Genomic DNA, 21,156 nt, shown 5'->3' with positions numbered 1-21,156 from the left:
TCCCTGCACCACACTACACTGGTTTAGCGCAGTGCGCCGGGACTCACCGAGTGGGCGGCTCGGTTCTGCACTGGCTCGTGGGCCAGTTAAACAGCCTCCATGGGTCGCTTTTGGCCCATGGGCCACACGTTGCCGACCTCTGGTCTAAGGGGATTGGGCAATGTCTAGTCTTTAAAGGGACTTCCACACCTTTGCTATGGGTCTCTCTTACATCCTTGCAAGGTAGGTACAGAAAAATAAAGATCTGCCTTGTTTTTCACTGGAACCTGCCTCCATCCATTCTTCTCTGACCAATCATGGACTAAGGGGACTCAGTGTCCCTTGGGGAGTTGGGGAGCAAAAGCCAACCCTGATTTCCCCCCTACAACATTAGGAACATAGGAAGTTGTAGATAGACCTTTAGTCTATCTACATCAGTACTGTCCCCCACTTGCTGGCAGTAGCTCTCCGATATTTCAGACAGGGATTTCTCCCAGCCCTACCTGGAAATGTTTGGGACTGAACACAGGATGTTCTGCCTGCAAGGCAGATGTCTTTGTGGTATAAGAACGTACAGACTTTAGCTACTTGGGGGGGGGGGGACTGCAGGCAAACGGTGTGCTTCCTTAACTTACCATGATAAGATTCTTTCTTGCAGGGAGACAGGTGGTGGTTTTCATTCTTCAGCTAATCTGATTGGATTTGGACTCGGACAATGGGTACATCTCCTGAGGGGCATCTCCTAAGGATGGCTGATAAGATTGCATTGCAAAAAGCCATGTCCTTTGCACACGGCTTGCAATGCAACATCATTTCCATGGAGGCGACCGGTTTAACTCCTGCAGCAGCTAGGCCCATCAACCAGCTTCCTTGCTTTTATTGCAAAGCAGAAAAGGCAACAAATTGGAGTCATTAAAAAAAGAGAAAACCATATTGGAAGATACTGAAGTGGAGCAGCTCTCAGCAGGGCCGTCTTACCCATAGGTGCTAGGGGTGTGGGGCACCTGGGCGCCAGGCTTTCAGTGGCGCCAGGCCAAGAGTCCAGGGCCTGAGATTTGAGTCTGGGGAAGAGCCCGCCTGTCAGTTGGAGTGCCGTGACGAACTCTTCTGCTGCACTGCGAGTTCATGGGTGACAGAGCCAGCGAGACGCTGAGGCGGGCAGCTGGCTCCACCCTCCTGCACATCTGGGACTGGGCAACCGGGGGGTGGGCACTAGGCGAATCTTTGCACCCCAGCACCGCATATCCTTAAGACAGCCCTGGCTCTCAGCTGGCACCCTGCCAACACTACAACAGGTCTGAGGGACAGTGGACTGGCCCCCTGCTGATCATGTTAGGCTGGGTAGTTCACAAGTCTCTGTGGCTTTGTTTAATGTTTTATATTTTTCTCAGAAGGTTGATAAAGTAGGTGAAGAGGTGTTCCTAAGAAAGGCAGCCTCTCCTCCACAAATTTACCCACTCCTCTTTTAAAGCCATCCAAGTTGGTGGCCGTCACTGTCTCCAGTGGAAGTGAGTTCCAAAGTTTGACTATGCGCCGAGGGAAGAAGTACTATCTTGTATCTGCCCTGTGTCTTCCAACATTCAGTTTCACTGGATGTCCATGTGTTCTAGAGTTGTGAAGGGGAGGGGGGAGATTTTCTCTATCTGTGTAGCCCAAAATCATCTTGAGGGCCACAGGTTCCCCATCCCTGGTCCAAGATTTAGGCCCTCCAGAACTTCTCTGCCTCAGTGAAAGCTGCTTGTGCAGGATGAATGAGATGAGAGAGACACCTAGTGGTCGCATGGAAGCGCATCGCATTTGAATGCCACTCTCGGTTTGGAATGTGACCAGGGTTCATTTCATTTATTTAATCGGTATACTCTCCTTCAACTGTAGATCTCAGGGCAGTTGACAACATCAAGATACAAGATAAAAACACAAAATACATAATAAAACAAGAAAAAAGCAAATCAATGCCACAAACCAATACGCCCCCTCCACAAACACATTTAAAAGGATATAGGATGTTAGCCAAAAGCTAATATGGAAGAATATAGAGAATATAAAGATTTGATGGATTATGAAAGAACTTAAGGAAGTGAAATGACTGAAGAACAGATGTAAAGGTGAACAAGATAACTAAGAGATGTGTGGTGAATGCGGTGGAAGTATTTTATAGTATTTTAACTAGGATTTATATATTGTAATGTTTGAACCATGAATTTGGTATTATTGGTTATGAAAAGCAGTTTTTTCTTTTCTTTTATCTTTTGTCTTTTTTATTTTCTTAGTCTGTTTTTTGGAAAATATGTATATAAATGTGTTTACAGTGTTACGTATTGCTCTTTGTTCCTCTTTGTTTTTCTTTTCTTGTAATATTCAATAAAAACTAATAATACTAATAGAAAAGGATGTTAGCCAAAAGCCTGGTTGAAGAGGAATGTTCCTGCCTTGCGACTAAGGTGTATAATGAAGGGACCAGGTGAACTTCGCTGAGGAGAGCATTCCACAGATTGGGAGCCACTGCAGAAAAGGCCCTTTCTTTTGTTGCCACTCTCCGGACCTGTCGTGGAGGAGGCACAGGAAGAAAGGCTTCAGATGATGATCTCAGGGTCCAGGCAGGTTCCTATGGAGCGAGGCAGTCCTTGAGGTATTGTGGTCCTGAGCCATTGAGAATAGCTGGGCGCTTCTCCCTGTGGGGCAGTGTTTCACAAACTTGGGCTTCCAGCTGCTTTTGGACTACAAGTCCCATCATCCCTAGCTAGCAGGGCCAGTGGCCAGGGATGATGGGAATTGTAGTCCAAAACCAGCTGGGGATTCAAGTTTGGGAAACCCTGGCCTAGACACTAGATTGGTGTGTGTAATCCAGAGCTGTAGAAGCGACTGTGTTCTCTTTGAAAATAGAGCGTTAACGGTCTGCCGTGTGCATTCTGGGAAGCAATCAACCAGGGGAAGGAATCCTTTTGCATTATAATTAGGGACTGGGGGAGAAATCTACTTCAGTTAGCATTCAGATGCAAACTTGCCTATTTCACACTTTCTGAAACCATCCAGCCAACTGTATTGCAGAGATCCCTTGAATTTCGCATGTGTTTTGCAACACAGTTCTCCAGCCAGGTAATGTGTACGAACATGTATCTGTTATGGCAAAGTGCACATAAAAATGCATATATGACTGAAAATAACATACAAAGGTGTATCAGAAGGAAATACTACAATAAAGCATGTATCGAGCAAAATTGCAGAGAGAAAAAACACAATTAAAGTTTGAATTTTCACGTGCAAATGTTGAGAGCTGAACTTAAGGTAGGACAAACGAGAAACCAAAAACGGACAGATTCACTCATCCCTACTTGTAAGACATACCTTTCCAGAGTCTCAAATGCAACATATTTATTTTATAAATATGAACATGCTGCCCCCTTGTGATATAAGCATTCTTTGATCTGCACCAGGGAGGTTGGTCTCCACTGAGTCATTTAAGGTGCTCCAGCAAAGCATCAGCAGGTTGGGAGAAAAGGAACAGCTGCTCATTTACTGGCGAGGAACCACACTTTCTTAGTGGGTGCCCTTTTGGGAAGGGGACACCCTGCTTTCCTGGTGGTCCCAGGAGACTCCTTCTTGGGGCGGGCTTTTCCTGTCTCCCCGGTGCTCTTGAAGGATGCCGGAGGGACGACCTGCTTTGTCGGGGCCATCCCCACATTCACGGGGGGTACAAAAGAGGGTTTTTGGTTGACAACGAGCCCTGGTTTCTGGGGGGCCCCAAAGGCTGGTGCGGTGGGATAGGCTGCGGGCTTCCTGGAGGTTGCCCTCTTCCTAGGGGCAGCTCCCAACTGGGAGGAAGGTTGCCTGGAAGGTCTTGGGGGCAGCACAGGAGGAGAACACTTGACGTTTCCTGAGCTGCTAGGCCTCACGCGGCAGATAGGGGGAGCCTGCCCCAGAGGGGCGGCTGCTGTGGTTGCTGCTTGGGTAGCCAGAAACCCCAACGCTTTGGGGTTTGCTGAAGTGGCCCGTGTAGAGCGCTTCTGGGAGGAATCCTTGACTGGCGGAGTCCCCAGTCTTCTACGAGTGCCAGCTGCAGCCCGCTTTTCGGGAGGCTGGACCAATTTCTCCTTGTTTCCTCGAATGCGGGTCCAGGCCTGCTTGATGACATGCAGCATCCTTTTCACAGGGTTCCTCGAGGGCTTCTCTGCTGTGGGTACATCCTTTGGGCCCCTGCCCGGATGGTGTCCTGCTTGCGGAGGCCCCTGCTGGAGTTGGTGCTCCAAGCCGGGTGGTGGGAGGCACTTGCCCTTGCCCGCCAGCTTCTTGCCAAGGCTAACCTGGACCGAGGAGGAGGTGGCCTCGATTTGGGTCCCCATTTGCAGATGCTGCACCATCACTCCAGAAGGCTTGCAAGGGATCCTGGGGCCTGGGTTGGCGGAGATGCCCTCTTTGATGCTGCCGCCGCCACCACATCGCTCTGGGGGCTGCTCCTGCGCCTTTCCCTCCTCTGCCGTCTCCGGCAGGCCCCACTTCCTGGCGTGGATCTTGTTGATCTTCAGGTGGAAGTCCAGGCCCATCAGCACATTCCCGTTGCGCACCGTCAGCCGTGGGAAGATGTGCAGGAGGGGGTCCTGCTGAGTGCGCGGGTGAGAGCACATGGCGCTGCAGCTCCCGCACTGCCGGCACACGGGGTACTCTGCCCGCAGCTCCCCGTAGCCCATCTCTAGGCCTTGTGCCAGGCTGAGCCGCAGGTCCTCCACTGTCTGCTCCACACTCAGGGAGGCAAGGATGGAGCGGCTTAGCTGCTGGCGGGAGGGCAGCTCACGGAGTGCCTGAGTGCTTGGGGACAGCTTGGCCACAGTTGTCCCACTGCTGTTGCCTTGAAAGGGCAGCACTGCTTTTGGAGCTGCCACTTGGCTCGTGGGCAGTGGGCTGGCCGGAAACTTGGTAGCTGGCCCGAATTCCCTTCCCTCTCTAGCTTCAGGCTTCAGTGTGGCTCGGGCTGTGCTTCCACTCTCCTCGGAAATGGAGAGTGTCGCATAGGGGACCTCCGGGGCAGGTCTCTGTGAGGAGGACTTGGTTTGCTCTAATGTCCTGCTGCCCTTCTCAGAGGACAAGAGTGGCTTTGCCACGGGTGGTCCTCCTTCCCCATCTTGTTGCAAAGCACCTTGGCATTCGTGCCCAGGATCTGTGGCAATCAGCACCTGCCCAGGAGCGCTGGCCTTTGCTATAGCAAAAGGTTCCTTGGGGAGGTTCTCCTCCAAACTCACTGTGTGGCCCATCAATTGGGGTGGATCTTCATGGGACATGTCCTTTCTCCTGTCCGTGTCGTCCAGGGTGTTTTCTCCTCCTGCTTGGCAGCTTCCTACTTCCCAAGGACTCTCTGCTGAGTCCATCACATGGAAAGGGGCACCCTTGCTTTGGTTCTCCAGGATGCCGCCATGGCTGATGAGTCTGTTATCTATGGGGTTGTGAGGCTCACCCCCAGCTGCAAGGCTCTTTCTTACATGGTCCATAGGCGTGTCAGGCCTTGCAGAGCAGGGACTGTCTTCTGCCTTTTGAACAAGACTCTTTCCCTCTCTGCCTCTGCCTGCACTGCTTTCTAGTTTGTGTTGGACAGAACTGGAGAAAGGGAGGGGTGGCGGTTGGTGGCACTCCATTGAGGTGTGGGGTGTGAATTCTTGCATGGGGGCCTCCATTTGCTCTGACAGCTGGATTTGCTTCTTGGAGGAAAAGTGAGGTGCAGGTTGTGGACCTTCCTTTATCGAGGGTTGGGGTGCAGATTCTTGCACGGGGGCCTTCATTTTTTCTGACAACTCGATTTCCTTCTTGGAAGAAGAATGGGGTGCCCTTGAAGCTTGAGGTGCAGATTCCTGTGCAGGGACCATCATTTTCTCTGCCCTCCTGATTTCTAACCGTTGAAAGGCATCTTGTCTTGGATGCAAAGGGAGCGTGACTCCAAGTGCCAGCTGGGCACTGCCAGGCTTTGCTACGGGCACAGGCTCCTTGGGAGAGATTCCGTGGTCTTTTAGATGGGATGCACCTTGGTGTGAAATGGCCTTAACCTTCCTGCTGCTCTTGGAGGGCTGCCTCTGACTCTCTCTCCCAGCATGACGGCTTTGGGCTTCCTTACTTTCAAGGCTTTCAGCTCGACCCATCATGCCTGAAGCCTTCACTTTCTTCTCTGGGGCACCAAGGATCCCTGGACTGCTTTTGCTGGTGAGGTGGCTGCTCCTGGGGCGCCTAGTTCTACCTCTGCTTACAAACCTGCTCCTTAGAGAACTCTCTGAAAAGCCTGGTCTTGTGGGAGGCAGGGTGACCCTTTTCGCTACCCTGAATTCATTTCCTTCCTCTGCTCTTATCTTGGGTGCCACCTGGACAGCACTCCCCTTTTGGGAGAATGTAAAGGGAATGGGCTGGGGATAACACCCCCTCACAGTTTGGGATGCAAGCCCCCTTGAGGGGGCCCTGGCTGGCTCAGACAGCTCTTCCTCCTCCTCCTCAACCCTCTGTGGGGGGCTACAGGAGTGTGCAGGTGATGGGGAGCGGGTGATCTGGCACGTCAGGGAGTGAGTCAAAGGAGTGGGCTCTCCCCAGAGATTGTGCATCTGTTTCTTCTTCATGTTGAACTCCAAGTGCTGAGCAGTATCTGGGCTGATGGCTGTGCAGGGACCACGGGGAGCTTGGTGGGCCTTGTGGGAATGAGGTTTGGGCAAGGCAGGCCTCTCCTTCCAAGATGTTCCTCCCCTTGACATTATTGCCTCCAGAAGCTGGGCCCTGGTTTTCACACTAGTTGGACTGATGCTCATGGGCCCAGACTGCCTGCTTCTCTCCTTCTCAGCCCTCTGTGGGGGGCTCGAAGAGCGGGCCGGGGAAGGGGAGTGGGGAGCCTGGCATGTCAGTTTGGCCAGGGACTTAGTCGAGAGGGTGGGCTCCCCCCAGATCTCTGGGATCTGCTTCTTCTTCACATTGAAGTCCAAGCGCTGGGTGGCATCCGACCCAAGTGCTGAGCAGGATCTACGGTGACGAAGCTGACCCCTTTGGGAAGGGTGTTTGGGCAAGGCAGGTCTCTCCTCCCAGGAAACTGCTCCCTCCGACATCATCTCTTCCAAAAGCTGGGCCGTGGCTTTCACATGAGCTGGTTTGGTGTTCCCTGAAGGTGAGACCCTGTCCCGGATGCTGTCGGATGTGGGCAGAGCCAAAGGTTGACCAGAAAACACTCGGGAAGTTGGGGGGTTGCAGTTTGGACCTGAGAGAGAGGAGAGAGAGAAGCGGAAGTAGTCAGAAACGGACCAGTTCTTTCTCCAGAATGTCACAACATCTCAGATGGATTGTCAAGGTGAGGATTCAGGGACCAGGGTAATCCTGACCTGTTAGAACAGCGGTTCTCAACCTGTGGGTCCCCAGATGTTGTTGGACTACAACTCCCATCATCCCTGAGCTCTGGCCTTGCTAGCTAGGGGCGATGGGAGTTGTAGTTCAACAACATCTGGGGACCCACAGGTTGAGAACTGCTGTGTTAGAGCATTTCAGTAGCAGTTGTTGAGGAGGGGTGTAGTTGTTTACCTGACCCCCTGTCACAAGTGTCACCAGGAAGAAGAAGGGAAGGAGGGAGGCAGCAGAGAAGGCAGAGTGATGAAAGCACACCAGCAGTGGTGCTGGTTTGACTCTGCTGGTGCATTCACACTGCACCAACCTCCTCATTGCGCAGACAGGCGGAGATCCCCCCAACCCCGGGCGAAACCTGAGAACTCCCAGGTAAGTTCCGTCCACTATTGTGTGGGCAGGGCGATCCCTCCCCTTACCTGGCCAACTCTCTCCTGGCAACGCCTCCCCAGCTGGGATTGGGTAACTGGCAGAGGTAGGCGGCTACCTCCAGGTGTCCAGGCTGGGCGGGGGGTGAATCCAGGCTGTACTGCCGGGAGCCTCATGGGATGGGGGGGGGCTGTGCACAGCCATGCAAAAGGCGCCCCCCATTTGATGTGGGGAGCGGTCATTGTCTCACATCTCTTCCTCCTGGTTAGTTGCATTGACTCTGGTGATGGGAAGGCTGACAAACCTTGTTGCCTCTCCCCACTGACCCCTGTGGAGGAGAACCATGGGGTACCAACCCAAATCTCTCCCCCCTGTGCCCCAAGGTGGGTAATGATTTTGGGGGGGGGATTGAATTAAATTAACACATTTATTTGTGTTGGCTTGTATATGTTTTTTTTTTGGGGGGGGGTAATGAATGGAGACAATGGAAAGCAAATAGAACTGATTTGGAGAAGAATCTGTGGGGAAACAACATATTTACAACCAGAATGTACCTTTTACATTGCGTTGAGTTGCTTCATGGGAAGTGATTCACAAATGGAGATGAATAAATAACTTGGCATGTGCAAATTTGTCTCTATGGTCATCACTCGCTGTGCCCCAAATGAGCAGTTTCAGAAAATAACGTTGTTTGATGTTTCATTTAAACTTTCGTATTTGTATGGGTTTTGAATTGTGCAATTGCTTTGAGACATTTTATGTAGTGAGAAATGAACAAGTGCAATTGCCACCACTACCATCAACAGCAACTTTTGACTCAGGCCAGAGGGTTCTGGGTTCAAGTCTCACTCCTTTGGGAAGCAGTTTTCTCTTAGAATGACAGGGGGAGGGGGAGAGCTTACAACATGGCCAGTTCCCCTGTCCAGGAATGTTCCATGTGTGTAGAAGGCAGAGATGCTTGGAAGATCTTCAACCTTCCTCAATGATGTGCAGAAGAGTACAGTGGTACCTTGGGTTACAGATGCTTCAGGTTATGTGTTTTCGGGTTGCGCACCGCACCAAACCCGGAAGTACCGGAACAGGTTACTTCTGGGTTTTGGCGCTCTCGCATGCGCAAAAGTGCTAAATCGTGCTTTGCGCATGCGCAGAAGCACCAAATTGCGATCTGTGCATGCACAGACGTGGCACTGAGGCTTGCAAACGTGCCTCCCACACGGCTCACGTTCGCAACCCGAGATTCCACTGTATTTAGTGAAAATGGGGGTGAGAATGGGGCCTGTTACTCACAGCTTGAGGGCCTGGGCACAACAGCGAACATTTCCCATGAGCTGCTGCGCTGAACTTCTTCCTGATCGCTCAGAGGCTGATGTCTCTCCCACTTGCTCAAAGCTTCCTCTCTGCTTCTTCTGCTGGAGATGCTGTCAAAGTCAGTTTCGCTGGTGACCTCAGATGCTTGCTGGAGGTTTGGTGCACCAGGGATCAGTTCGTTCAGGGACTCCCAGTTGGGCGTGGGCTCTCCCCACAACTCCTGAAGCACCTTCTGGCAGATGTTGAACTGAGCAGGCTGGTGGGACGTGGGGTCTCTGTGGAGTTCCTCGAGGCCAGCTCCACAGGGTCTGTGAAGCAGTGGTGAGTACCGGCCATCTTCCTCTGGGGCGGATGGTGAGGAGGTGAGGGGCGTGTCTGGGAGGCTTATTACATCATCGCTTGATGAGGACAAAGACCAATTGCTGCTGATGGATGTGAGGGAGCCCAAGGAGGTGCTGGAGACACTAGACAGGACTCTAATGGGCGGAAACACACACAAACAGATATGAGAATTATGGCTCTGTGGAATACAGTAAATCAGGTCTGTGGGGAACCTTTGGTACACCAGATGTTGATGAACTACAAGTCCCATAATCATTGGCCATTCGCCATGCTTGCTGGAGCTGATGGGATGTGTAGTTCGGCAACTGGAGGGCCACACGTTCCTCACCTCTGCAGTAAATAAAAGAGAGAGGTGGGTGTTGCTTTTGCAGTTCCCCAACTAAAGAATGTGTACAAAAACATATATATTAAGGAGAAAATGTGCATGAAGATGTACATAATAGTGGAAAATAACATTGCAGAAATGCATTATATCAGGGGAAATTGCTTGCAGAAATGTGTATGTTAGCCAAAAGCACGAACAACAATGTGTATTTTAGAAACGTATTTATTAGAAATATCAAGTATTAAATGGCTGTCACATGGAAGGTGGAGCAAGATTCGAACTTCAAAGAAGGAGATTCCCACTAAACACCAGGTAGACCAATCCAATGCAAAGAGGTGCTTGACAGTGGAAAAGACTCAGAAGGTGATGGACTCTCCTTCATTGGAGGTTTTTAAACAGAGGCTGGATGATCATCAGCCAGGGATCCTTTAGCTATAATTTCTGCATTGCAGTGGGTTGGACTGGATGACCCTTGAGGTCCCTTCTAATCATAGCTGTCAACATTTCCCTTTTTTAAAGGGAAATTCCCTTATTCCAAATAGGATTCCTCGCAAGAAAAGGGAAAAGTTGACAGTTATGTTTCCAACTCTAGTGTTCTATGTCTGGCATGCTTTGGTTTGCCTATTGGTTGAGGAGGTGCAAATTAGGAAAGGTCACGTTAAAATGCAGCAATTCCCCCTCCTTTCCCAATTCCTAGTTGGAAGTTTGAGCCATGGATCTCCCCACATCATACCTATTTTGCACCCCAGACCTTGTTGCTCTCCCTCTCTCTCCCTCCTTCTCCATTGTCCACTGACTTACGAGTCCAGATCCATCTCCAGCTCCTTCGGTTGGGGTGGGATGTTCACCTCTGTAGAGCTCAGTCTGCACTCCAAGGTCAAGATCTCAGTTGGCTTTGGAAGTCTGGTGGGAAGGAGACAGGCTGGCTAAGGATTCTTTGGAAGATCTATCTGGTAGCCAGTTCAGCTGTCAAAACCTGATGGGAACTGAGCATGGCCAGGCTGGAATGCCTGGACTGCATCATCAGAAACAGATTGGACTTCTTTTAATTTGGTGTTAATGCAAGATCATAAGAAGAGCCTTGCTGGATCAGGCCAGTAGACCATCTAGTCCAGCATCCTGTTCTCACAGCAGCCAACCAGATGTCTGTGGGAAGTCCACCAGAAGGACCTGAGTACAAGAGCACTCTCCCCTCCTGTGGTTTCCAGCAACTGGTGTTTAGAAGCATGTTGCCTCTGGCAGTGAAGTTAGAACATGCCCATCAGGTCAGTAGCCACTGAGATGATAATGAAGCTTCCTTGCACAGCACACAAGGGCATGAAGGCTAACCTCAGGGGTGGATCGAAGGACAATGTGTTCTCCTCAGTATCCTATAGGGCAGTGGTGTTCAACCTGTGGGTCCTCAGATGTTGTTGGACTACAACTCCCATCATCCCTGGCCACTGGTCATGTTGGCTAGGAACGATGGGAGTTGTAGTCCAACAACATCTGGGGACCCACAGGTTGAGAACCACTGCTATAGGGCAAGGACAGTCAGAAGGGAGCTTTCTGGATGATTTGCAGTAGATTAAAAAAAAAAGCATATGCAGGAAATGGACTTCAAATGGAAGTCAGGGGTGAATCTTAGAGTAAGTTGCAGGCAGCTATAGGCACTTGTGGTGGACATGCCCCAAAGTGACAACTTTTTGAGGACAAGTGTTAAATGAAATAAGTAAAATTACCCACCAGCGTGTCAGGAAGTCTCCAGAGCTTGAGCTACTCAATTTATACAGTGGTACCTCAGGTTACATATGCTTCAGGTTACATACGCTTCAGGTTACATACTCCGCTAACCCAGAAATATTACCTCGGGTTAAGAACTTTGCTTCAGGATGAGAACAGAAATCATGCAGCGGCGGCGCAGTGGCAGCAGGAGGCCCCATTAGCTAAAGTGGTGCTTCAGGTTAAGAACAGTTTCAGGTTAAGAACAGACCTCCAGAACGAATTGAGTTCTTAACCCGAGGTACCACTGTATTTAAATGAGAAGCTGGACTGGATTTCTCCTAGTGGCTGTCAGCATGGTTATAGTCACATTCTGGAAGGATTTACCGTATTTTTCACTCTATAAGACTCACTTTTTCCCTCCTAAAAAGTAAGGGGAAATGTGTGTGCATCTTATGGAGCGAATGCAGGCTGCGCGGCTAAGCCAAAAGCCAGAACAGCGAGAGGGAGCACTGCGCAGCATTCCCTCTCGCTGTTCTAGCTTCTGGCTTAGCTGTGCAAAACCTCCGCAGGGCATGGGGAGCCTTCATCCCGCCACCCGTCAGCGATGGGCTGCCCTTCTCCCTCCTCGGGGAAAAGCCTGCAAGCGCTGCACACATGCTCCATGCGGCTGGTGAAAGGGAGCGCTGAGCAGAGCCTGGGATGCATACAGGCTCTGCTCAGCGGTCCCTTTAAATAATATTTTTTTCTTGGATTTCCCCTCTAAAAACTAGGTGCGTCTTATAGTCAGGTGTGCCTTATGGAGCGAAAAATACGGTAAATGGTGTAAATTTGAGTGCTTGGCACATTGCCCTTACAAAAAAGTTGATTCACAAATTAAGACTGACAAGAGGAACAAAGTACAAATATATATTTGTGGAAGAACAGCGGTGCTTCATTTCATTTACAAATTCTCCAGGAAACCCAAAGACCAGTACCAAAGGTTTATACTAACTTGTGGATCGCTTAATCGGAATGTGTTTTACAGATGTATAATGTTATAAGTTGTGTATTTACAGAAATACAGGTTTTCATAATGTATTTTGGAGAGTCTCCGGAGAAATAAGTAAATAAAAATTAAATACAGAAAGGAAAGTGTTTCACAGCCACAGGACATTCGCCTCTCCTCCAAATATGGTGGGACATGGGGTGTGGCCTAATGGTTTGGGACAGCAAGGAGGGTGCTACAGAGGGCAGTGGGAGAAATGGAAACTGGCTACCACTTACTTCTTTGAGCTGCTTGCTTTGCTTTCTTTCTGAAAGAATCCGTTGCAGGCTGAAAGCAAGAGACAGAGAGGCTTGTGAAGGCCAACAATCCAAGTCTACCTTCCATAGCTGTCAACCGTCCCTTATTTGGCGGGAAACTCCCTTATCCCAGCGCCATTTCCCGCTGCTGTTCCTTATTGCTGATGTCCCTTAAATTTCCCGGGTTTCAGAGGAAGCAGCTCCTCTCCCTCCCTCCCTGCCGGCCAGGGAGGAGGGAGGCTCCAACTGTGTTGCTTGGCTGCGTTGCTCACCCAATAAGGAGCCTAAGAACGACTGGGGGGGGTGGAGTTTGCATGCTTTGTGCCAATCAAGTCGGCTGCGTTTCCTGGGGACTCGCCTTTGCTCAGCACTTCCCAGCGGAGAAGTGATGGTGGTTTTCCTTGCTGCATCCCCTTTGCTGGCTTGCTGTGCTGTGGGAACCACCGCTTGAGGCTTCGTTTGGCTGCTGGCTGGGCTTTCTGCCTTTGGCTTGGAGGGGCTTAGAAGTTGAACATACCTATGCCTGGAAAATCTCTTATTTTGTCTGCTGATCCCTTATTTTTGAGGCTACTGGTCCCTTATTTTCAAATCTGTAAGTTGACAGCTATGCTACCTTCCCCAAAGAGACTAAAGGAATAGACTGACTGCTCACCAATCCATGTCTCATGAAGCTTTAGCCACCTGGTCCTGGGGCTACAAGCCTGTTGCACAAGAGGTAAAAAGGAGACAGCATTGGGTAGGTGAACAACAAAGTTTAAGTAAGTTGTAGCCTTTTCTGTACATCTGAGATCTCACCCAGTGCCATCAGGCCCCGCCCCCGATATGCTAAGGCACACCCTTTATCTCCCAGACTCCACCCCCTGCATGTCCCACACAAGTCCTCAGTAAACCTTGTCAATGGAGGCAGCTCAGTGACACAAAGTGTCTTCTGTCAGCTTTGGTGGTGAACCTATGTGGATGGGGATAGCATGGTTTCTGTTGTGTATGCTCGAGTAACCTACAAGTTAGATGATTGTAATGTGTTGTACGCAGGACTTCCATTGATGATGGTTCAAAAACAGCAACCAAGGGTAGATTGTTTACTATGACAAGTAGTCATGGGCATGTAATCCCAGTTCTGGGCTTGCTGCACTTGCTGCCCATTCATTTCTCTACAGCAGCGGTTCTCAACCTGTGGGTCCCCAGATGTTGTTGGACTACAACTCCCATCATCCCTGAACTCTGGCCTTGCTAGCTAGGGGTGATGGGAGTTGTAGTTCAACAGCATCTGGGGACCCACAGGTTGAGAAAGGCTGCTCTACAGGGACCTTGAAGTCAGGCTGGGAGGCTTCTCTGTGATCCTCCGCTGAGGAGAGTCTCTTACCCACAAGGCCACAGCCACCCAGAAGACCCAGAGAGTGATGAAGATCAAGAGCTGTATCAGCTCGAAGGCCCAGTGACACCAGCTCATTTCTGGCGGGAAGAAAAAACTGCCTGTTGACCTGGAGAGCAAGAGTACTTCCTGGGCCCAGCCAGGCGTCCCCTTCTTGTAGTCACGCCCACATCACAAAGGCCCACCAGCTCCTTGGACCAGAGTGGTGGTGATGACGGGTGCTCTGTGAACACTGGCCAGACATCACAATGAGCCTGGAGCAGCCTCCTGCCTGCTCTGAGAAAGGGAACTTGTGGGGCAGCCACACAGAGCTGGCCCTATCATTGGGCAGAGGGAGGCACCTTCCTTGGGCAGCACAGAATCATAGAACTCTAGAGTCGGAAAGGACCACTAGAGTCATCAAGTTCAACCCCCTGCAATGCAGGAATCTCAGCTAAAGCATCCCTGACAGATGGCCTTCCAACCTCTGCTTGAAAACCTCCAAGGAAGCAGAGTCTACCACCAACCAAGGGAGACTATTAAGTAGTGGGTGGGCATAGCAGACGACACAGAGATTTCTCCAAGTAGTTCTTTATAAGTAAGCTGGGACTGAACTGAACTGAACACCTCAGCCGGCTTGCTTTTATAGGCAGTCGGCTGTCAACATTGTAACAACAACAACCCAGGATTCCTCGCCTAAATTAACTGACGTGGACCTGAGTGAAAACTATACAGTGGTACCTCGGGTTAAGTACTTAATTCGTTCTGGAGGTCCGTTCGTAACCTGAAACTGTTCTTAACCTGAAGCACCACTTTAGCTAATGGGGCCTCCTGCTGCGCCGCGGAGCACGATTTCTGTTCTCATCCTGAAGCAAAGATCTTAACCTGAGGTACTATTTCTGGGTTAGAGGAGTCTGTAACCTGAAGCGTATGTAACCTGAAGCATATGTAACCCGAGGTACCACTGTATACACAATACCCCTGGTGGCCCGGGTGAGAACTTCAATACATAACAGAGACCGTTCCACTGTCGAACAGCTCTTGCTATCAGAATGTTTTTCTGTATGTTTAGTCAGAATGTTCTTTCTTCTAACTTGAAGCCATTGGTTACCCTCCAGAGCAGGAGAAAACAAGCTTGTTCCCTCTTCCATGTGACTGCCCTTGAGATATTTGAAAATGGCTATCGTATCTCCCCTCAGTTTCCTCTTTTCCAGGCTAAACATACCCAGCTCCTTCAACTGTTCCTCATAAGGCTTGGTTTATCTGCTTGGATGTTGGGGGTTGCTGGTCAAAGCCTTACTTTTGTTGTTGTTAAAGATTTTCAAGATAAGTGTAGGCAGTGCCAATGAGGTGTTGGAGAACAGGGCATGTTCCATCCCCCCTAAGTTAGCTTGCCCCCCACCCCCTGCCTGCACTGAAGTAAGATGGGGTGAGCTCCCATTGCTCTGTCCCAGCTCCTGTCAACATAGCAGTTTGAAAGCTTACCAGTGCAAGTAGATAAATAGGTACCACTGTGGCAGGAAGGTGAATGGCATTTCTGTGCGCTCTGGAACTCGCCACGGTCCTCCGTGCACCAGTAGCCATTTAGTCCTGCTGGCCACATGACAATGTGGACAAATGCTGGCTCCCTTGGTCTGAAAAGCGAGGTGAGCGCCACACCCCATAGTTGCCTTTGACTAGACTTAACCGTCCAGGGGTCTTTTACTTGACTTTGACTAAAGGGAACAATGTAAGGAAATGAGAAGAGCCTGGCTGCTGGAGGAATGTGGACAGTGTTCTTCCACACACACGGAAGTCCAAAACGATCCAGGATCTCCCCCAACAACAACCAATGAGGAGCCCTACACTCCCACACTGCCAAATGCATAGGGCCACTTTTCACGGATGCTAAATGTATGGTGGTTTGTGTGAATCATGGCATGGTAGAGCTGGAAGTATCCTGCATATTAGGGCCAGAGGCATCCTAAACTGTTTGAAGGTACCGCTCTCCTTCCAGGAGGAGAAAGAGGGAGTGTGCATGCCAATATCTGCCTTGAGAGGAGGAGGGTTGCTAGGCTGAATGGGACTTCTCTCTCCTCCCAGTTCTTTCCCCTTGCCTGCCCGTCAGTCACGGTGGACCTACGGAGGGGGAGGTCTTTCTGTTGGTGAGTGGCAGGAAAGCAGAACACACAGAGAGGGACACTCTTCTTCCTGTCCCTTGTCTGGAATGCACGGTGTGGTGTAGTGGTTAGAGTTGTCCTTGTCCATGGAGTTTTCTTGGCAGGGATACTGGAGTTAGAGTCAGCATCTTAAAAAGCAGAAAGCAGAGACATCACCTTGCCAACAAAGGCCCGCATAGTTAAAGCTATGGTTCTCCAAGTAGTGATGTATGGAAGAGAGAGCTGGACCATAAAGAAGGCTGATCGCCGAAGAATGGATGCTTTTGAATTATGGTGCTGGAGGAGACTCTTGAGAGTCCCATGGATTGCAAGAAGATCAAACCGATCCATTCTGAAGGAAATCAGCCCTGAGCGCTCACTGGAAGGACAGATCGTGAAGCTGAGGCTCCAATACTTTGGCCACCTCATGAGAAGAGAAGACTCCCTGGAAAAGACCCTGATGTTGGGAAAGATGGAGGGCACAAGGAGAAGGGGACGACAGAGCACGAGATAGTTGGACAGTGTTCTCGAAGCTACCAGCATGAGTTTGACCAAACTGTGGGAGGCAGTGGAAGACAGGAGTGCCTGGCATGCTCTGGTCCGTGGGGTCACGACTAAACGACTAAACAACAACAAGTGGTTAGAGTGTGGGATTTAGGACCTGGGAGATCAGGGTTCAAATCCCACTCAAGCTGTGAAGCTCACTAGGGGACCTTGGGCCAGCCAATGTCATGCAGCTTAGCCTAATTCATAGGGTTGTTGTGAGGGTAAGAATGGGGAGGAAGAGGTGAAGCACACATACATAAGGATGTAATAATATAGAAATACATGGCAGTGGCCTGAGCACTCTGCCCTCCCATCAAATATCTGAGCCTTTTGCCTGTGCACTGAAGGCTCTGCAGGGTTATTGAGGAGCAAATTTGCCAATTTTAGACTCTCCTAGCTTCTCATTTTACCAGGCATAAGATCAGTTCTCCACATTCCCACATCAGGGTTTTTTTTTTAAGTGCTCACATCGATTCGTTTCAGGGCAAATTTTTCCCATTATAAACAATTTTGCCAATATACACTTTTTTGGCAGCTGGTTCCTCCCAGTATAATGCCATCTTCATTCATCTCTGAAGTTGTACTCACACTTTACCAAGCATGTGTTTGTTTTTTTTGGTACACATTATTTGGCTGGGGAAATTGCATTGCAAAATTCAGAGAAGTGTAAATTTCAAAGGACGGCTGTGTTTTGGTTGCTTTTTAGTTTTAGAAAGTACGAATTGGATAAGTTTCCTTTTAAATTCTGAATTGAAATTCTCCTCCATCCACACTGCAGGGTCACAATATATCTAATAAACAAACAAACAAACCATACTAGTATATGTCCTGAAAAACAAAATGGGAACTAGAGTGTTCAACTGGGTTCTGCAAGAGCAGGGTTCAAATCCTCACTCGGCCATGAAACTCACTGGGTGAGCTCAGATCAGTCACTCACTCTCAGGCTAACCTACCTCTCAGGGCTGTTGTATGGATGAGAACTATCTAATAGCACCAAAGAGAAAACTGGACTGGTTGCATATTGAATAACATTTATTGATTCATTGGAAGGGATTCTTCTTCTTGACAACGGAAGAAGGTCCTTGCAGCTGATCTGGGCTCCTCACACACCTCTTCTTGCAAATGGAGTGCAGCACTTGTTCATCGTTTTGTTCGGACAGTTGTTGTTGTTGAACACGAGGCCCGAGGGACATCGGGACTGAACATCAAGGCAGTATCCCCGGCCTTCGTTGCAGATAACGACTTGCGCCAAATTCTTCACTACTTCCCCCTGTCTGTGCGCTGCGTACAAAGAGTTGGTGATGGAGAGGCCTTTAGGATTTGGTTATCATCACAAAAATATACAAAACAGGGCTGCTGATTTTCTCTTTTGAATGTTTTAAAGAGTTGCTTTTACCTTTTTCCAGATAATTTTATCCTTTTATTCTCCTGCTAAACCACTTGGAGGTTCTCCCCCGCTTCAAGTGGTGAATAAATATTATGAAATAAACAATAAACATAGAAATAACTAGTTACAGGTAAAACAAAAAATTTTTTTTCCTTCCAGTAGCACCTTAAAGACCAACTAAGTTAGTTCTTGGTATGAGCTTTCGTGTGCATGCACACTTCTTCAGATACACTGAAACAGAAGTTGCCAGATCCTTCTATATAGTGAGAAGGTGGGGAGGGGTATTACTCAGAAGGGTGGTGGGAATGGGTGATTGGCAGATGGCTGTGATGAGCCTGTTGACGACTCTTAACGACTGCAATAGGTCTTACAGGAAAAAGCAAGGGGTGAGAAGGTGAAAAATGGCTTTGTCATGTATAATGAGATAAGAATCCAATGTCTTTGTTCAGACCAGGTCTCTCCATGGTTTTAAGTTTGGTAATGAGTTGCAATTCAGCAGCTTTATTCAGCAGAAGGATCTGGCAACTTCTGTTTCAGTGTATCTGAAGAAGTGTGCATGCACACGAAAGCTCATACCAAGAACTAACTTAGTTGGTCTTTAAGGTGCTACTGGAAGGAAAATTTTTGTTTTGTTTTGACTATGGCAGACCAACACGGCTACCTATCTGTAACTAGTTACAGGTAGGTAGCTGTGTTGGTCTGCCATTGTCGAAACAAAATTTAAAAAATCCTTCCAGTAGCACCTTAAGGTAAAGGTAAAGGGACCCCTGACTGTTAGGTCCAGTCGCGGACGACTCTGGGGTTGCAGCACTCATCTCGCTTTACTGGCTGAGGGAGCCAGCGTACAGCTTCCGGGTCATGTGGCCAGCATGACTAAGCCACTTTTGGCGAACCAGAGCAGAGCATGGAAACGTCGTTTACCTTCCTGCCAGAGAGGTACCTATTTATCTACTTGCACTTTGACGTGCTTTCGAACTGCTAGGTTGGCAGAGTAGCACCTTAGAGACCAACTAAGTTTGTTATTGTACCTTAGAGACCAACTAAGTTTGTTATTGGTATGAGCTTTCGTGTGCATGCACACTTCTTCAGATACAGTGTGCATGCACATGAAAGCTCATACCAATAACAAACTTCATTGGTCTCTAAGGTGCTACTGGAAGGATTTTTTTTTATAGAAATAACTAAATGAAGACCCAGGACATTAAAATTCCATTATATTAAAAACAGCATCAATGTGCCTGGAATGTATTTATCCGCTAGTGTGATTCATAAAGCGATACATCGCTTTCCCCTTCAGCACAAACCAAGCCCTGTCTCTGTATCCCCAAATGAAGATCCATACCTGAGATCAGGCACTCAGGGTTTTAAATCATGAGCAAACATTCACACTTGTGTGTATAGGCGACTCATTGAATATCTCTCACTCTTACAAGGTATTGTGTTAACACCACAGTTGGATGGAAGAGTTCAGAAGCGACATCTGCTCGTGACTGAAATCTTCCTGTGGATTGGCAGTCATTAGCTTGCAGGGTTGTCATATGTCCTCTTTTTCCAGGACACATCCTCTTTTTTGTGGGTAGAGTCGCATAGCGACCCATAGTTAAAAGCATAAGTTGGCAAATGTGTCCTCTTTTTTTGCTCTTCAAAATATGGCAATCCTAGCAGTACCTGACTGACTCCAGCTACAAAAGCTGAGGCTGCTGAAAAGGCCAGAGACCATATTGGCAGAGTCTGGGAAGACCTGCCCTCTGCCTTACAGAACTTTTCCAACTGGCCTGGGAGGGTAGGACCGGGACTGACTCCAGCTACAAAAGCTAAGGTTGCTGAGGTATTGTCTGGAGAGGGTTGTTGGGGGTGGTTTTTGCTGTTATTATTATTTTTATATCTTTATTTTAGATCAAATTATTTATATGGAAATTCTGCAATTTGGTTCTGTACTTTTTGATGGTTTGTTTATTGTTTATGACTACATTAAAACACCAAACAGTATCAGAGATGCATAGAATTGTATAGCTGGGATGGACCCCAAGGGTCAAATAAAGCAATCCAGAAAAAAAAATCAAATATATAGTATACATTCAAAACAATATAATTTAAACTAAAATATTAACTTAAAGATTTCAAAACAAAACATTGCGAAAGAGGCCAACTGTAGAATGCACATGCAATGCAGCAAAGTTAACAAAAAAACTTAAACATTTCAAAAGTCAACTTTATTGAAGGAAGTAAAATATAAAATGCACATTTAAAGCAGCATAATGAACTAGAGCACAAAATATTGTCATAAGCATAGGAATCTGGCCATAAGCATAAGAATAATCAGAGCTGCTCTCTCTTACCTGCAATAGCACTGAAGACAAGAACAACCTGTACAGCTAAACTAAGATAAGGAAACATCACGGCTGGAGTTTTCTCCGAGTTTTCTCTGACGGCCAGGGGAAAGAGACTCTAAGGCACAGGGAAGGCAACTTTGCATGCAGCTGGGAGGTTCCCTCTATTTATAGAGTTGCAGTGCCCACACAATGTTGAAAGAAAACTATATGTTTCTGCATAGGAGCGGGGAATATTGCGAGCAGGTATTCCTTGCAACTTTGCCTTTCGACATCGGAACAACGAATATCTCCCTCACATCTATTTTCTCCTAAGTATATTTAATTTCGGGATGCGGGTGGCACTGTGGGTTAAACCACAGAGCCTAGGACTTGCCGATCAGAAGGTTGGCGGTTCGAATCCCCACAACAGGGTGAGCTCCCATTGCTCGGTCCCAGCTCCTGCCAACCTAGCAGTTCGAAAGCACCTCAAAGTGCAAGTAGATAAATAGGTACCATTCCGGCGGGAAGGTAAACGGCGTTTCCGTGCGCTGCTCTGGTTCGCCAGAAGCGGCTTAGTCATGCTGGCCACATGACCCGGAAACTGTACACTGGCTCCCTCGGCCAATAAAGCGAGATGAGCGCCGCAACCCCAGAGTCAGTCATGACTGGACCTAATGGTCAGGGGTTCCTTTACCTTTATATTTAATTTATCTGGACACTTTCCTAAGAATTGTCTGTGGGAAAAAACTTTTCTGTGTTGTGTT

General features: G+C 48.7%; 1 protein-coding gene and 1 long non-coding RNA gene across 2 annotated transcripts; both read right to left on the bottom strand.

Annotated features, from left to right (window-relative positions):
* Nucleotides 1-3,488: 3,488 nt before the first annotated feature.
* On the bottom strand, nucleotides 3,489-14,211 carry LOC128411597 (uncharacterized). Its single transcript, XM_053384034.1, has 6 exons — nucleotides 14,022-14,211; nucleotides 13,311-13,359; nucleotides 12,641-12,689; nucleotides 10,475-10,576; nucleotides 8,986-9,482; nucleotides 3,489-7,192 (listed from the first exon to the last, which is right to left on the bottom strand). Exons 1-6 carry the CDS (start codon nucleotides 14,106-14,108, stop codon nucleotides 3,489-3,491), a joined length of 4,488 nt encoding a protein of 1,495 aa, XP_053240009.1. The 5' UTR covers nucleotides 14,109-14,211.
* Nucleotides 14,212-17,704: 3,493 nt separating this feature from the next.
* On the bottom strand, nucleotides 17,705-20,527 carry LOC128411432 (uncharacterized). The gene is made up of 2 exons (XR_008329811.1): nucleotides 20,420-20,527; nucleotides 17,705-17,974 (listed from the first exon to the last, which is right to left on the bottom strand). It is a non-coding gene; the product is annotated as an uncharacterized LOC128411432 (long non-coding RNA).
* Between the last annotated feature and the right edge of the window lie 629 nt (nucleotides 20,528-21,156).

This window comes from Podarcis raffonei, chromosome 3 (assembly GCF_027172205.1).
Source record: "Podarcis raffonei isolate rPodRaf1 chromosome 3, rPodRaf1.pri, whole genome shotgun sequence".
NCBI lineage: Eukaryota > Metazoa > Chordata > Lepidosauria > Squamata > Lacertidae > Podarcis > Podarcis raffonei.
This window is presented reverse-complemented; position numbering and strand designations above follow the sequence as displayed.

Bases quoted from the DNA above. Each gene is read 5' to 3' on its own strand.
- LOC128411597 (XM_053384034.1), bottom strand. From the start codon at position 14,108: ATGAGCTGGTGTCACTGGGCCTTCGAGCTGATACAGCTCTTGATCTTC. The intron at 10,577-12,640 runs GTAAGTGGTAGC...CCTTCCCACCAG, and splicing joins AAAGCAAGCAGCTCAAAGAA to ACTTCCAAAGCCAACTGAGA. The intron at 7,193-8,985 runs GTGAGTAACAGG...CCTCTCTCTCAG, and splicing joins TGTGCCCAGGCCCTCAAGCT to GTCCAAACTGCAACCCCCCA.